Source organism: Caretta caretta, chromosome 3 (genome assembly GCF_965140235.1).
Source record: "Caretta caretta isolate rCarCar2 chromosome 3, rCarCar1.hap1, whole genome shotgun sequence".
NCBI classification, from domain to species: domain Eukaryota; kingdom Metazoa; phylum Chordata; order Testudines; family Cheloniidae; genus Caretta; species Caretta caretta.
The window spans coordinates 99419372-99437118 of NC_134208.1; the positions used below are offsets into that span (position 1 = coordinate 99419372).

Consider the following 17747-nt stretch of genomic DNA (forward strand, 5'->3'; position numbering starts at 1 on the left):
AGGAATGTATTTGCATCAATGCTTTTTACATACTTTTACTTAGATATCTGACCAATAGAAAAAAAAAGAAAAGAAAATGACAGATATCCTGGGCTTTAGATGCTTTTGACAAAAATAAAAGTACAGTTACATAAAAGATAAAACCAGCAGCTTCCCTCCACCCCAAAAGCAGAGTGTAACCAAATAGGGATTAAATTGTACATCTCATTACCAACAAATGCCAGCCCCTATTATCCCTCTTCTATCCCATATACTGGGATAAAGAGGGCAGTGTACACAGAAAATCAACTGAGTAAGTCCTGGGACACAAGAAAGAGGGCTCTGGAAAGAGAGAGAGAACTACATTTGGAATATTGAAAGAGATCTAGCTTTGGAGGCCCTGGGAGATTCAGCCAGGGCCTGCAACACCAAGATTTATTTTATATAGTTTTTTGTTTTTTTCACAATGTAGTAGAAGTAAATAAGCCAACTATTTAAAATATTATAATATTTGAGAATTTGGAACTTTTAAGATTCTTGCAAGGAAGCCCTTGATTCTTATATACATGAAAGCGCCTTTACACCAGTCTGACGACGTAAAGGGTCTTAAAGTGGATGTGAATTACATTTATTACAATCATACTTACTCCTACTTTAAGACTTTTATTTTGCCAGAATGGTGAAAAAGGGGCCTAGAGTAAAAGAATGAGGATCTTGTTTCTAAGACACGTCTAGCCAAATTTCACATGCATGAGAAGTTTTGTGAAGTTGTTGAACTTTTGGATACTTATCAGAATTTAAGTTGAACTCTGATCCTTTTGAGAGTCGCTCATCACTACTTTAGGTTTGTATTTTGCTGGTACTAAGGGACATATACAAAGTAGTGATCTCTAGTATGTGGCAGATTATATTTTGCTCCTGGTTCTCGAGGACTCTTTTTCTGAAATATTTGCCTGCTCGAGCTGAAGTTATTTTATAATTGTGCTCATTGTTTCTGATAATTTAAAGCAATTCTGCCATAAGCTTCTGATAACAAATATTCTGAGGAAATATAATTATTAAAAATATTTTTTAAAAACAAACAGAACTGTGGTTAAGTGTTTTGACAACATAGTTAGCTTTTTAATCACTACCTGTGTAATGTGTATAGTATCTAGCATACCTCCCACCCTGTAATTTTCCCCTGCCTTTTTCTCTGTTTGTTTAAAATGTAGAAAATGTGCTAGTACAAAACTCAAAACGATGTACATACATTGCTGATAGATGTCAACCCAGGAAGATTTCTGCCCCAGAACAATACAGTACTTATTATTTTCCCCACACTCCTACTCCTCAGACAAATGTCCAAGCAAATCGATTAACCTTTCACCAAGATTAACAAATGCAGGTTCTTCCATACCAGCATGGGAAAGGAGTTCTAGAGCAAAGGAGTCTCCAAGAGAACCTCTTGTATTTTTAATGGCTGAATGCTTAAGACATGATTGTCAGTAAAACCAGTCCAGTTGATCTCTGCTTTTGTGACAGTACATAAGAAAGACAGGCTTCTCTTGGATAGCCAGGAGTCAAAACAGACATAGTGAAGCCATACCTTTCAGTTGCAACCTAAATTGGTTAGGAAGCAAATATATTCCTCCAAGAAGAGTTGTAATATCCTCTGTGTACAGAAAACACAGCTAACTTGTTACGTAATTGGGTTGCCAATAGATCTCTTCTGAATTATGCCCCCCAATCTCTTGAACTCATTACTGAGTCAAACTACACAATTTTTATTGCCTTGTGGTCTGGAAGATTTCTTATTAATCTGTTTTTCTCACCCCCACATTGGAACACATACTGGCAAAGAACAAAAGTGCTTCAGAATTTTCAGAAAGAGTAAACCTTTCAGTTTCTTGTTTCATTTTTTCCCCAGATGACTGAAGTATTGATGAATATTATTTTTCCCCTTCCCATTCAGGCTGTTACTATAGTGGCACGTACCTTTCTATCAGTGGTCAGATAGTTTCAGGATATATGTCCTGGATACTGTGTTATACCTCTAAATCCCAGATGACACACTGTGACCTAATGCACCCCTGTACATCATGTGCACCTAATGCACATCCTGCACACTACTGTAATAGTCTTTGTCCGAAATACGGCTTGTGAGGTATCATTTGAAAACTAATAACTCACTAATCAATAATATCATGGTAAAATACATGTAGCAACATTATATGTAAAATTATGAACATAAGCTGAAATTATGACTTAAATTTGTTTACCAGACAAATCTGGAGAGGGGGTAAACCTATTCCTCAAAGACAAAGGACAAGCTAATGCCTCTGGCCAAGTGTCATCAAATTTGATTGGTAATCACCTGTCAAGTGGCCATTCTTTGGCAACAGAGGGGAGCAGGAACAGATAAATCTGCATTTTAACAAACCAACAACATGGAACCTCTTTCACCACAAGACTCCATATTTCCGTCCTCACAATGGGAAGGAATTTTATCAAAGGGTTACTGGACTGTGAAAGTAGGGTCGAAAACAACACAACTATTCTGTCTTTCTTTCTCTGCCTATCTCTCTCTTGCTCTGTTTCAACTAAGAAGACAAAAGAACCAGCTTTTGGATTTCGAAGGCATTCTGACCTGAGAATTTGGTCAGACCTGTTGCTGGAAACATGTGGTAAAGATTTTACCTTAAACCAAGTCTAGTTTGTTAAATTTTAGTTACTAGAAAGAGTTTTATCTTTATTTTTGTCACCATATTTTTAATACCTGTTATACTTGTACTCACTTAAAATGTAGCTCTTAGTCATTAAATAAACCTGTTTTATTCTTTAATCAAAACTAATCCAGTGTTGTGTTTTAACTGAACTGTTTGGGTAACTCAAGTTAAAGTAGCAAACTGTTGCATATTGACCTGTTATAGGGGCAGTAAACCTATAATATCTGAACTGTCCAGGAGAGGGCTGGACAGTGCAGAACACGTTTTGGGGAAAAATCCAGGACTGGAAGTGTGTTGGGGTCACCCTGCAAGTGGTAACTGAGGCTGGTGGAAGCCAGAGTGTTGACTGGAGTGTTGCTGACAGGCTGAAGTAATACGCAGAAACTTAGGGTATGACCTGCATGCTGTTTGGCTGTTTGTGAGGGGGCTACAGCAGCAAAGCATTGTGAGGCACCAAAAGTTGCAGAGCACGTGGTGACACAAGCCCTTATCGGTCTAGATTGCACCCCAGAATGTGATACACACACACACACTGGTGCATTCCAAAATGATTATTTTATGACTGTTTTATTGGCAAGTCCTCTACTGAACAGCGTCTGAGAGATTGGTAGCATGGCAGGTAGAAGAATCAGAGGAATCTAAGTCTTGGACAGATTTTGCTCCTCTTGCTGCAATGTGTTATAACTGAGCAGTTGTCAGTGAATAAAAACCAAATCCTTAAAAACTGATTTTTCTTGTATACTATATGGGAATGCTGATGGTCATAAAATACGACAGTGGTACTATTACAGCAGCCACTTAACACAAAATCATTATTGAAATGTAGGATCCATGCTAAAGCTAGAAAGGAAATTTAAGGGCAGCAAGAATCTGTGGTAGCTGTTGTGTCATAGGTGATGTGTAGGGAGGTATGTGGGGTAAAGTGCCCCCCCCCCAATTTCTACTTGGCCTGACCTAGGGGAGGGAGCGGAGCTCTGTCCTTCTCCCACTGCACCTGCTCCCTTGGCATGCTCGGCTTCTGTCCCCAGCAGCTAGGCCTGGGCAGGGAGCAGAAGGGGTGGGAGCAGCCACTTCTCATGCCTGCTGCTCTGGCTCGCTGCTCTATGCAGTGTGGTGGCTGGCTCCCAGAGCCCAGATGGGGAGGCGGTGGCTTCTGCCTCCCCTCCGCCCCACACCCACTAGCTCACGCCCGGCTGCTGGGGACATGGGCTGACTGAGCTGGAGCCCGCCCTCCCTCCCCCCGTCATGTTTCCGGCTCTCTTTGTTCCTGTCCCTGGCAGCCGGGCCTGGGTGGAGAGTGGGCTGCCGACTCCACAGCCGGGCTCTCTCAGGTAGCTGCTGTGCTGCACAGAGCAACGACCTAGAGCAGACAGCTTCAACAGGTTTGAGAAGGGGCTCCCTCCCACTCCTCACCTGGGCCCAGCTGCCAGGGAGAATGGCTGAACATGTGTGGGGAGAGGGAGGTGCAGTGGGAGAGGCCCCCCGCCTTCCGCAGGTAACTCTGGTGGGGTGGAGAGAGCACGGCGGCCCCGGGCTGAGCGCAGCGTGGTCGGTGTTGCTGGGCAGAGGAGACACATGGAACAGTCATGTGTCCTCCTCTTTAGATTGTGCCTCCCCAGTGTCAGGAGGCATGAGTCCTCTATGTGTTGTGCTATGAAAGCCACTGATGATAAAAGTAGGATGACATCAGCAGACCTATTAGAAGTTTATTTATTGATTGATTAAGTTGCTTTTTGGTGGTATATTGGCCTTATGGTCATATGGCCTAATTCTGCAATGAGCACCCTCGTTGGAGTTCAGAATGCTAAACAACTTGCTGTAGGCATTCAGCAGCTTGCAGGATTGGGTCAATAGTGATAAACTTGAAGCAAATGTCAGTAAGTCAGTTTGTTTCCTGTACTTTTTTGTATTAGCTGATTGTGGGCTGTAAATATTATTTAAAAACATCAGTAAACCCAACATTTAATAAGATACCACTGTCCCTGACAATATGGGTTACATGCCAGGACACGGCCTAGGCCAGACCCATTGCATTTGAAAAGATGACTTGCCAGCAGCTTCAATACAGCAGTGATCTTGATTTGCTGGCACATCGAGAACCACCCCAAGTTAATAATGGTGTGGTGATAATAAAGTAAACATTTTGGCAGAACCTGAGGTTGCTGAAAGGCACCCAAGGTTCATTGATTTAAGATGAGGAATGTGTATGTATGCCTTTTTCCTTTAAAGATGGGAGAATTCATTTGTTGCTGGCAATAATACTATCCGTCTCTGCTCACTTAAACCCACGTGCAGCAGTGTGCTTCAGTAGTGCTTGGGGAGTCACTTTTCAGTGATTCAGTTTAAACAAAAAGAAAAGACACTCATTAACACATGCCTCTTGCTCTCTGATATTCTAAGTCACTGAACATACTTAATGAGGAGGATATTTATTGTGTCTCTTCTAAACACCAATACCAAATAGTAGAGGGTTAGCCTTTCCATACATAAAGTGTACACTTTTATTGCCAAGGAACAGCTTTTGCTTGGCTCTTGACCTTGAAATATTACAGTTCCTGATTGTACCTAAGGAAATTTTTCTTATATGGATGTGGTAATTTCTCCTAATACTTTTCCATTTGAGAGTCCATTCTTTATGGTCCTTCACCCCCACCCCCACCCCAACCTCATCCATGCTGTCTTGTTCTTATGTTTCAAGTAGTCCCCAAAGCACTTTGAAAATATTTGGTTCAGATAAGCACCCAAAAATTCAGATGCTTAGCAGACTGTGCATAAATTTCTCTGAACTGCAAATCTCATAACATTTTTTGTGGAAAATTTCTAATGCTTGCTGGCATCAGCCAGGCTGGAACCACTGCCAGAACTGTCTTTTACAGTATTTGCACTTCCAAACCCAGGTGAAGCAAAGAAGTGCAGACATGAGGAGAAATTAAAGAAAACAAACTACTATATAAATGAACTTTAACAAAACTTTTTCTCTCCATATGAAAATCTGCAGTTTTGGTTTGAGGTTTGTTTGAAGATTTGTGTCATTTCAGTAGTACTTCTTTTGTTACTCAGTTTATCCAGTCAGATTATTATTATTTATGTGTATTATGGAAGCTCCTGAAGGCCCCAGTCAGGGATACTATACATACATATAATGAAAAGATGGTCCTGCCCCAAAGAGCTTACAGTCTAAGGCCTGATATTGAAAAGACTTGTGCACATGCTTAACTTCATGCACTGTGAGTATCCCTACTGACTGTAAAGTTAAAAACATACGTAAGTCTCTGCAGAATCAGGACCTAAGAGCAGCTTAAATGGTCTAGATAAAACATTTCAAGTGCTTAAATGATATAGGAGCTTAAATCCTGTTTTCAGAAGTGTCTTAGGTACATAGGAGCCTAAGTCACATGGAAAGTCAATGGGACACAGGCTCTTAAATGGCTAAGTTACTTTTGAGAATGGGACACACACCTAAGTCACTTAGACCCCTTTGCAAATGTTATCCTGAAGCTAAAATGAGTCTTTTGGATTTGGTGTTTTAAGAGTTCTTTTCCCCCCAATCTATTTGAAAACAGTTGGTTTTTCACTAGAACAGTCTAAGCATATTCCCACTAAGATTTCAGTAGAAAGATATAAAAGTTTTAAATGTCATTATACTAAATCTAAGTGGGGGAATAGTCCCGCTATTGTGGGGAACTTTCCTGGCTTCTGCACTACCCCGGTGAAATGGGCTAGCGAAAGGATCTGAATCCTCGCTCCCACTTCCTTTACCCAGTGGCCTCCCTGCCCTTGATAACTCCCCTTCCACTCTCCTGTCTGTCAGAGTCCTCGTAACCCCAACAAGGCTGGGCCCAGGATTCCTGGGGGGCTCGACCCCCAACCCTGCTGTGGTCACCTAGGACAGGGGCTAGGGTGTCCCCACTCCGGGGTACTCTCTCTGCACTGGGCACTTCTCTGACCCACTGACCATTACATACAAGTTAAAGCAAATGCAAGTTATTTAATCAACAATTAATTTTAAAAAGAATAAGGAAAAATGGGAAAGGTTAAAGGAAATACAACAACCTGCTCTGTGGCAGGGAACATCACAAACAGTGTCTCTGGAATGTCCGGGCAGTTCACAGTCTGTTCCCTGTACGTCCCAGGCCTTCTTCTCAGGCCCTGGCGGTGCTGCAGGGATGCTGTGGGTTGGACACTTGCTCTGGTGGTGGCCACACACTCTCAGACTCTAAGTGGTAGGACCCTTCTTCCCAGTGTCGCCCCCGCCCTGTCGGGGTTACGATCCAAGCCTGGCCTGCAGAGCCCCTTGGCTGAGGCGTCTCCCTGTGCTGGGCCCGCTGCCCAGGGTCCCCCTCGCTCTCCCCAGCTGCTCACCACACCCAGCTCCAGACTGCTCCAGCCCCAGCTCCACCACTCAGTCTCAGTGCTGCTGCTGCTCTGCCTCCAGCTCCCGGGCTGCTTCTTTGGCCCCTCTGCCTCTGGTTGCTACAGCTCTGCTCCCAGGACAGGTCTGCTCTGCAGGCTGCTTCTGTGACTCTGCTCCCAGCACTGACCTGCTTCCTGGGCTGCTTTTCTGGCCCCTCTGGCTCTGGTTGCTGCAGCTTACTTCCCAGGGCAAGTCTGCTCTCTCTGGGCTGTGCCTCTGCCTTTGGGGCTGCAGCTCTGCTCCCAGGACAGGGTGTGCTCTCTCTGGATCTGGCCCGGCCCTGCTCCCTAGCTCAGCTCGGGCCCTTGCTTTCTCCTTAGCTGGGCCCCACTCTGTCTGACCCACGCAATTTCCAGCTCTCACGGAGGATGGGACCTCCCTGGCCTCCTGACTCCCTGATTAGCCTGCTCGCCCTGTCATTCAGGCTGAGTATTGGCCTCTCCCCATTGTTCCTGGGGGCTTTCAGTCTCAGGATCCTGATTCCCCATCGACCCTTCCCCCTTTTTGTACTGGAAGCTAGCAACTAAAACACCCCCACTGAATGTTAGTAAGGTGGCAACAGTCCCTTAGATAAAGTTGCTTTCTGCTCAGTGGTACAGCAGTTTCACAGACATGTGTTGTATCCTTCTTTCCAAAGTGGGTAACAGATGGGTGTCACCTCAGATTAAAAATAAACATTTGTTTATGTACTATTAATATAATTTTTTTCCACTGAATAGAAAAGTACAGAAATCATAAAAATGAATACAATTTTTAGACTTCACATTCATAAAACTGTTTAATGTTGCGCGAACTTGCTGTCACTTGTACATAAAGCAAATCCTAAACAATTTCAGTGAGAAAATTAGGCTTTCTTTGGGGAAGATATCTTAGTGCATATTGTACCTTTATCTGACCAAAATAGCTTTATTTGTTTCAATATTAATATTAAGGTTCCTAAGGTGGAAATAAAGCATATATTAAAGTGGGGAATATTATTGATGGTATTTTGAGTCATCACTGGAATCTAAATGATATTCATTTTTGTAGGGTTGGCTCTGTAATCAGTGCTGAGATTGAGAGTGGCATTGTAAATAACTGGAACTCCTGATCAGTGTTTCAAATGGCACCTGTAGAATTGCTGCCATCACGACCAGCTCCTCAAGCATACAGATAGCTCACTTTGGAATGAAGTAGGTGAGAGGGCCCCAGTGGAACTTCCGTTAAAGTACATGAAAACTCCCATTGTCTTGGGAGCTGGACTGGCCCCAAAATTAGCACCCCTTCTTCCCGCTATACCCCACTGTGAGTGCAGTTCTGGTTTGCGGGGAAAAAAAAACATTCCAGACTGTCTTTCTTGAAAGTGATAGGAACATAAGAACGGCCCTACTGGATCAGACCAAAGGTCCATCCAGCCCAGTATCCTGTCTTCTGACAGTGGCCAATGCCAGGTGCCCCGGAGGGAGTGAACCTAACAGGTAATGATCTAGTGATCCATCCCCGATGCTCACTCCCAAATTCTGGCAAACAGAGGCTAGGGACACCATCCCTGCCCATCCTAGCTAATAGCCATTGATGGACTTATCCTCCATTAATTTATCTAGTTCTTTTTTGAACCCTGTTATAGTCTTGGCCTTCACAACATCCTCTGGCAAGGAGTTCCACAGGTTGATTGTGTTGTGTGAAAAAAATACTTCCTTTTGTTTGTTTTCTCCAGGGAAAGAAATGTAGAGCCATAGGAAATGAAGAAATGTAAGTTGCTTTCTCCCACTGTCTTACAGGGGAAGTGACTGGGAAAGACTAACTTTGACCCTAAACTCTGGTGTGGTAAAGGCTAAAGACAAGAAGTAGCAAATGTTGTCCAGAGAAGGCAACCAATCCTTTATAGGCTTTGACAACTAAGCAGCAAGTTCAGAAAGTAGAGAGAATCACAAAGAATTGAGGCTGCCAGAAACTATGCTGGCACTTACTGCTGGCTCCTCACTCAGCTGAATGTGTCTCTGAGTATTCAGCAGCTGGGCAGATTGGGAGTCAGGTCTAGTTCTGCAGTGCTTTGGCTTTTCACAGAGTGCTTTTTTGTTTGGTTTGGTTTGTTGTAGTAGACGTCCCCTTTACATATTACAATAAGGAGATGAATTCTGTTGCTCTGCTGCTTAGAACATGATCAAAATGTGAGAGCTGTTATTTTAGTAAAGTATCTAGTTTTCTGAAGAAGAACATGGCTTTTAGAGGATCTGTGGTTTCTCTGGTGGTTAAAGGTGGTGGCTGTGGAGAAAGCTGGAACAGGGAATAAAGGCATTTTTATACTCTTCTTTAGGGTACATTTCCCAAATACGATACATTTGATTTTATTGATTGAACAGAATTGAGATGTCCATATGAGTGAATATTATTGTTTCATGAGGAAGATAAATACAATTTCTAATTGGAAAATGGATAGATTTACAGATATCGATGTTCTGACTTGGATTTTTGGGGTTCACTATGTCAAAGCTTTTCCCACATTTGCCCCCAAAATCTGTTCAATGGCACCTTGACACTCTGTGATACTCTCTTCATGAGATTTTAACAGGACAAAGAGTCCCACCCTGGTCAGTTGTAACTAGTGAAGTCTGTCACATTAGGAGAAACTACCTTGGAATCAAGCATGTGCTTTTAGCCCAAGCTCCCCATCTGGTAGGAGCATTTCAGCTGGCAGCAACTCCGATGAGCAGGAGAGAGATACTCTCATTAGAAGGCAAACTACAGCATGGTAGGGAGCTGTTTGGTTCTCTAAATTGATATTAGTTGACTCCTACTAAGCATCTTTTCCCCCATGCTGGCATTTTCAATTATAGCTTCTCTGACTGTGAGAGCAGAATGTTTGAAAGTGATGTGGCTGTCTCTCTCATGACAAAGTGTTAGATAGAAATTTACATGGCAGCTTGAGGAGTTTTGAGAGAAATGCTATTCTTAAATTAGTTTCTTTTCCACATCTGAATTGGGCTTTAGAGTTTTAAAAGTTGCTGACATGAGGAAAGCTGCTAATATTTTAAAAATTCTGATGTCAAAGATTCCGATCTTCTATCAGAAATGAAAGAGGCACATGATTTAAACTCTTGTAACAGTCTCTGACCACACGCCAAAACCGACAAATGACTGCCTACCTGGGGTGGAGAGAACTGAATGCATGATGGCAGTCTTCAAAAGCATGAGCTGCTACACCATGTACTAATGAAAAATCTGCTTAATAGCTATCAGCAGCAGTTGGACTTAGTATTTCTTTCAGATGTAAAAGCCATTAGAAAGCAAGACTATTACAACATGACAATCACTGCAGGTCTAATACTTCATCCAGTGGAGGGACGTGATATTCTGCATACAAAGAAACCAGTATACACTGTTAATGATGATTTTAAAATATGGATATGAAACTACCTGTGTAGTACAGGAATTGGCATTATATTAATTTCATTATATTTCATGATTATATTTGGATTTCCTGATGCATGGGTGATGTTCGGTACACAAAATCTGACTATTAGAATAATATTATTCATCTGAGGACTCCCTACTCTCTCACACCAGCTACATCCTTCTGCAGCTGGCTCTGAGATCCTCTCTTACTAATGTATGCATTTCAATATCACTCATCATCAAAGTATCATCTGGGCTTGGACTAGTCCCTCCGTTTTAATCAGTGTGAGGTGTCTACTCTTCCCATGTCCTCAGAAGTAAAGGTCCTCTGCAAGGCATTCTGTGACAATGGGAACAGGAAATGCTACTGCTACCAGCCCTGATTCACTGGCTCCAGGCCGAGCTGCTTCATGAGCTCATGTGTGTTGCTGCTTGAGAGAAATCTCAAGTTTTGGGATATGGGCAACTTAAATACTGAAGTCCCAGAATTTTTTTCACTTTACAAACGTTCCTAACCCCAACATACATCAATATGAGAAATTTACTGTATTGGCTGCATATTCCTGCAAGAAGAGACTGAATGGAATAAAAAGAAAGGATGCTGACAAATAATTTTTTTCTGTTTTCAACAAGGTATCGTGTAGAACCTTCACACGAGTGTAGACAGCCTTAGAAGTGCATGCTTTTTTTTTATTGACACATTCTGTCAGATGCTAGAACCTAGCACAGAGGTGCAGTTATTTCTACTGACTCATAGACCAAATAAATTCCTTCTTTGCTGTCCCTTTATGGATAGGACAGGAAGTTACTTATGTATATAATATTTTGGAGGGGAGAAAAGAGCAATAGAGGCAGGAACAGTGGCTTGAAGTCCTCCTCATTCCCCATCTCACCAACCCTGGACAACATCCATTTGCCCTGGTTCATTATCCACCACTGCATCCAGCATTAGTACATGTTTCTTGTAAAATGATCAGCAGATAAACAGTTAACAATATTGACATCCCATTTATTATTATTACATTCCAGAGTTAATGCATCATTGAGATGAATGGGTAGTTCATACCTATCAGAATTGTTTTAGTTTGCCTGTTTGTAAATTCAGGAAGAGGAACTGACTATAAACAATGTTAGTGTTAAGTTTAGGAGGATATTTTTGTAACTATAAGGATTAAAAATTAATTATGAATAGGAAAACAATGCTTAGATTTATCCACACAATTTTGCGGAATTAGGTTGATTATGTTTGTCAAGGTTCCTCCCCCACTCTGAACTCTAGGGTACAGATGTGGGGACCTGCATGAAAAACCTCCTAAGCTTATCTTTACCAGCTTAGGTCAAAACTTCCCCAAGGTACAAAATATTCCACCCTTTCTCCTTGGATTGGCCGCTACCACCACCAAACTAATACTGGTTACTGGGGAAGAGCTGTTTGGACGCGTCTTTCCCCCCAAAATACTTCCCAAAACCTTGCACCCCACTTCCTGGACAAGGTTTGGTAAAAAGCCTCACCAATTTGCCTAGGTGACTCCAGACCCAGACCCTTGGATCTTAAGAAAAATGAACAATCCTCCCAACACTTGCACCCCCCCTTTCCTGGGAAATGTTGGATAAAAAGCCTCACCAATTTGCATAGGTGACCACAGACCCAAACCCTTGGATCTGAGAACAATGAAAAAGCATTCAGTTTTCTTACAAGAAGACTTTTAATAAAAATAGAAGTAAATAGAAATAAAGAAATCCCCCCTGTAAAATCAGGATGGTAGATACCTTACAGGGTAATTAGATTCAAAACATAGAGAACCCCTCTAGGCAAAACCTTAAGTTACAAAAAAGGTACACAGACAGAAATAGTTATTCTATTCAGCACAGTTCTTTTCTCAGCCATTTAAAGAAATCATAATCTAACACATACCTAGCTAGATTACTTACTAAAAGTTCTAAGACTCCATTCCTGGTCTATCCCCGGCCAAGACAGACTGTAGACAGACACACAGACCCTTTGTTTCTCTCCCTCCTCCCAACTTTTGAAAGTATCTTGTCTCCTCATTGGTCATTTTGGTCAGGTGCCAGCGAGGTTACCTTTAGCTTCTTAACCCTTTACAGGTGAGAGGAGCTTTCCCCTGGCCAGGAGGGATTTCAAAGGGGTTTACCCTTCCCTTTATATTTATGACTATGTTCATACATCTTAAGCATCTAAATAAGAATATAAACCTTTGTCCAAATTCCGAATGCCACATATATGTTACAGTTTACCTGATTGATGTATAGAACAAAAATTAAAGAGAGAATTATAACAGTAAAAAAACAAGTAAAGAAACTTTTTGCCCCAGATTGTTGGTATAACTCTGAGACATTAACCCTGTTTTTCAGAATTAGGTTCTGAGATGTTGGGCAATATTCTATATAATTGGTCAATACTGTGTTTAATTTGTTATGCTATTCTAAATTACAAAAAACTGCTATTAGCTGATGAATTTATTTTTGAAATAGAAGAGAAGGTGGGAGTAACACACAAGGAAATTCCTGCTTCAATGGCTAACCTTATGCAGATTAATGATTCACTTCAGCACAATCTGAATAATATTAGTGTAGCGAATTATCCTGTACAATAGGATACACTTTCCTATATCTTCTGAGCCATTCTTCAGAAGAGACAGTGCTATAACATATGGAAATGTGTTTCTCAATGTGTGTTTTGAAGACTTTGCTGCTGAGATAATTAGCAATGAAAATGAGACCCAAGACTCATTTTGTATCTCATCATGAGGCCCATTCTGTCCATAATTTGGGAAAGGCTCAGAGGACTATTTAGAGTATTCCCCTACTAATTATGTTATAGTCACATGAATGAAGTAACTGGGAACAGTTCCAGCTGTACAGTGGCTGCTGTGCTAATTGGCTGCTATACGCCACTAGGCAGTTTGGTACTGCTCTGCTCTTTTTTCACATTCAGATTGGCAAACTTTGATTACCTGTTGTACTCCATTGGACTTGTGTAAAAAGAGATATGCTCTAAGATTGAGCTATTATGATATCATTTACACGTATCAGCCTACTTTTGATCCAATCAAAAAGCAAAACAGAAAGATTTATTTCATGAAATACCCTATGGGAACAAGCTCATTTTACTAAGAATTTTGACTCCAGCTAGCAGAACTGGTTCACTTTTTGTGTCATTGTGAAATAAACATGGTGACAATGTGACATAAGTGCAGTAAAGCTCAAAGATACTTTAGATTTTATCTGTATTAGAGCACTCAGTCGCTGAGTTCCAGTTGGTTGTATTGTGCTAACTGAAGCACCATTGACAAGTTTGTCCACTAAGGTAAGGTTGCACCCACACCAGGAGAGCCTTACACTAATTCAGGTGGAGTGGCCGTCATCTTTGACAAAGATGACAGCTCCCTGAACTAGAAAACCTCCTTTATTCACTGGCTGAGAGTTCCCTCTCAGCTACCCATCTTGTCACACCCCACCAGTCCCCTACAGTACCCCCCTCAAAATCTTCCCCAGTCCTGTCTCTTGCCATTCACCCCACATTATGCACTGAAAATTCCCTGGCTACTGTGGTTCTTCCATCGAGACAGTTATAATGTAACTTGCTTGCCTCCCCAACAATCAGACGAAGCGCTTTCGTGTGTGTATGGGTAAGGGTACTCTTCAATCATTTTGAGGGGGTGGGAAATCTTGTAACTTCTCTAATATAGACAAGGCCTAGGAATGATTGAAAAATCATTCAGCCACCCCATTATCCCTATTCCATTTTTTGTTGTTAGCATGTTTGGAATCTGTACCAAAGCGAGGAATTTACCACCATAAGGGTGTTATTTTCAGCTGGTGTTGATCAATGGAGCTTTATTGACTTACAGCAACTGAGGGATCTGACACTGAACATTTACATTTTAATGGTGCCTATTGTAGCATTACCAGCCTGCCCAAAAGAAACTGTTTCTCCCTGAACTCCTACTGATGTGCAGTTCCACAACTCTCTCAATGCATGTTTGTGTCTAAATGGGACCATTTAGTCCATACTCTTTTGTGGGGATCAAAAAATTCATTTAGTTCCCAAGTTTGGCTTTCCTATTCTATTGCATGGCCCAGACTGAAGGAATAATCTTGTTTTATTACAAAGACACCCTCTTTGGGGTCAGCTAATGAATGGAGACATGAATTAGAAAAATGGAATGTGATTCATAACTCTATGGAATGTAAATAATTTGGCATAATTTCAAAAGCTACTTTTGGAATTCTCAAATCAAAGGCAAGACAGAGACAATGCTCTGGGTCAGCTGAAAACTCTAACTAGTGTGTGTTTAAAAATGAATCTTTATGTACTACACTCTAAAGTGTTTTCTTAAGTTGAGAAAAAAAATTCCATGAGCTGCAGCATCTCAACTGTTTATTTTCTTTCCCTTTATATTTTCTTTAAAACTTTATTGCATTTTTCTTAACACAAATAAACAAAAATAAACAAAACCAAAAGATATGTAATCAACTGATAATTCATCCATAATGTACAATATCTCAATAGACTACAAAAGAAAGGAATTAGGATAAGTCTTCTGCAGTTACACAGGATCCTTATTCAAGTATGGTTCCAATCTGGAGTGACTATAAAAATGGAACCTTCATACTCAACAAGTCTGCTTACTTTAGTTGTAAAAGCAGCCTTTTACTTTCCTTTATTCTCGTGAGCCCTGCAGAGCCCAACACAACTGAGAGCGTAAAGTGAACACTGGCAGCAGGTTTTGCAGCGACGAGAACATCTATTTGAGCAATGATGATATTGGAGCTTGATAGTATTCAACAGTAGAAAATACTCCTCGTCCATCTCTGTTTTTCAGTGAATACTCTAGGGTTGTCAGACCAAACACTGCTCCTCCCATTTGTTATCCTGTATTTCAGTGCGATTGCACAGATTTCAGCCATTCTGCTGTTGTCCTAATATCTGAGCTTCGAGTATAAACTCAAATACTAAAGTATTTATTAGGAATATATCATAGTGAGATCTCTGGACTGGATGTTTTGAGCCAAAAAAGTTTACATGGCTGGACTAGATCAGACATATTAGTGTAATATGAAATTATTTAGTTCAATGGAGCCACTACCCATGCAAAAAAATCCAAAATAACTTTCTGTACAAATATATCAGAAACAGTCTCCTAGACAATGCAGTTTTTTCTCAACAATTACAATACAATGTTTTAAAAAAAATTATTGAGCTCTCCAATTAGATTGTTTCTTTCCAAACAGCATAATTTTGTGAGGGGAGAAAATAAAGTTTAGCTATTTTTAAACTGTCTTAGACTGTTTGCAGTAAATGACATATGTTAGTGTGATCCGGTGTGGCTGTAATTTATGGCTGCAATTCAATCCGTCAGTAAGTGGGAACAATGAAGAGAGTAAAGGGCATGTATGAAATAGGAGGAGAGTGATTGAATGAGAGCAATGAATAGTGTGGTTAGTCTTTCCTAGCTCAGGGTTTTGTTGGTTTATATGCTGATATATGTCCACCAAAAAAAGTGTTCATAACCAAGTTCTCATGCCGTGAGTGGACACACTAATACTCACCACCTAAAGCAACCCTCAACAAATCCACTCCCTTATGCATGTTTTTCAAGTTGAAAACCAGACGGCAAGTGCTGTGACAGCATGGTGCTTGTAGATACTGCAGGAGCTTCTTCTTAAGAGGGAAGAGAGCAGGAAGCTTCTCTTGCCTGCCCCTAGTCCCATCCCAAAGATCTGCAAGCATTGTTAATACTTGGGCTTCACAGAGGGCAGAATTCTGTGCTGTGGATCTTAACTATTTTGTTCTTGGTATGTGCCTGGAGGGCAGAATGATGGAGTTGAGGTGTAGATCTGATAATTTTTTGTCATATATGTTCTTCACAGTCACTTTCCCAAATCCAACATTGAAACCATTAAGCCAGAAATTAGTGCAATATTCTCCCTCCGGCCTCCTTCTGTAGGTGCTCATGGCACTACCTCATAGAAAGGCGAGTCTAACTATTAATTCACTGTACATTCATCCCTTCTAACAGGGACCTATGCTCTCACTCCTCTGCTTCACTGTTAGCACTGTGGTATCTGTATGTTATTAGGGGAAAAGATGCTGCAGCATTAGCAAATGTTGTTCTGGAGCTACAAATGTAGCTATTGTTTGTGGCTCAAATCCCAGCAAGCAGGAAAAAACCTTGCTACATTAACTGGAAAGACAGATGAAGCAGACAATAATAAGTGTTGATTGCATGCTATTATTCTGTTTATAGTGACATTTCATGTATCTCTATAAGGCTTATTTATGGCAGCTGTACAGAAGCCATGTGATGTGGCCAGAAATGTTTTATGGAGAAATTTCATGTGACATGATTACCCACTAATGTCTTAACCACAGAGTTTCACATGAGAGAGAAAATCACAATTGAGTTTGGGAAATGGGTAACTGTTACAAAAGGTGTGTGTGTATATATGCTCAAATGAACGTTTATATGCATATATTGATATATAATATAGTAAATTGTACGAATGTAAATACCATATACAAAGATAAAATTTTCAATATTTCAAATGAAACTGAAGGAGAAGTTTGGCAATTCTCTGGTGAGTTAGATTGAATCTGGAGGATTATTTTTTATCACACTTCCAAAAGTCTGTGCTGTCACAGTGGAATTTCTGTCTTGCAGAAATGTTACTGGAGAAGGGATATTTTCACAGTCAAAGAGTTTCACTGCAAGGTGTTGCCTTCTTTCATTTTCAGGGAAAAATTCTCAGATGAGAATTGACTATATTTAGCTTTTTTACTTTGGCAGAAAATGAATATATAAATATACATTTACTTGTATTTTTAATTTGTTCTCCAGGTATTCCAGATTGCATATGTTATTGTGAAAGCAGCTAATGCGCCTCGACCTGGGAACTGGATTTTGGAGCGTTCACTGGATGGTGTTAACTATCAGCCATGGCAGTATTATGCCATAACAGACACAGAATGCCTGACACGTTACAACATTCATCCCCGCAGAGGGCCTCCATCCTATGCAAAAGATGATGAAGTTATATGCACTTCGTTTTACTCCAAGATCCACCCACTGGAGAATGGAGAGGTAAGATGGGAAATATACTGCAGCCAACATGCCAACAGAAATATTGTTTTGCTTAATTGATAAGTATATGCCTTGTGCAGACAATGTTTTTGTATAGGCTTTATATATGAAGGATGGAGCTCTTTTCTTATATGTGCATCAATAGAGGTTGCCATATACCCCATT

The 17747-nt window shown here is 40.9% G+C and overlaps 1 protein-coding gene across 3 annotated transcripts in view; it reads left to right on the forward strand.

Annotated features, from left to right (window-relative positions):
- LAMA2 (laminin subunit alpha 2) overlaps positions 1 to 17747 on the forward strand; it is a 476685-nt gene that overhangs the window by 150040 nt on the left and 308898 nt on the right. For all 3 annotated transcript variants that reach the window (XM_075126729.1, XM_075126730.1, XM_048844580.2), the window contains exon 4: positions 17340 to 17582. In XM_075126729.1, coding sequence (XP_074982830.1) covers positions 17340 to 17582 — 243 coding nt within the window. The remainder of the gene's footprint in view (positions 1 to 17339; positions 17583 to 17747) is intronic.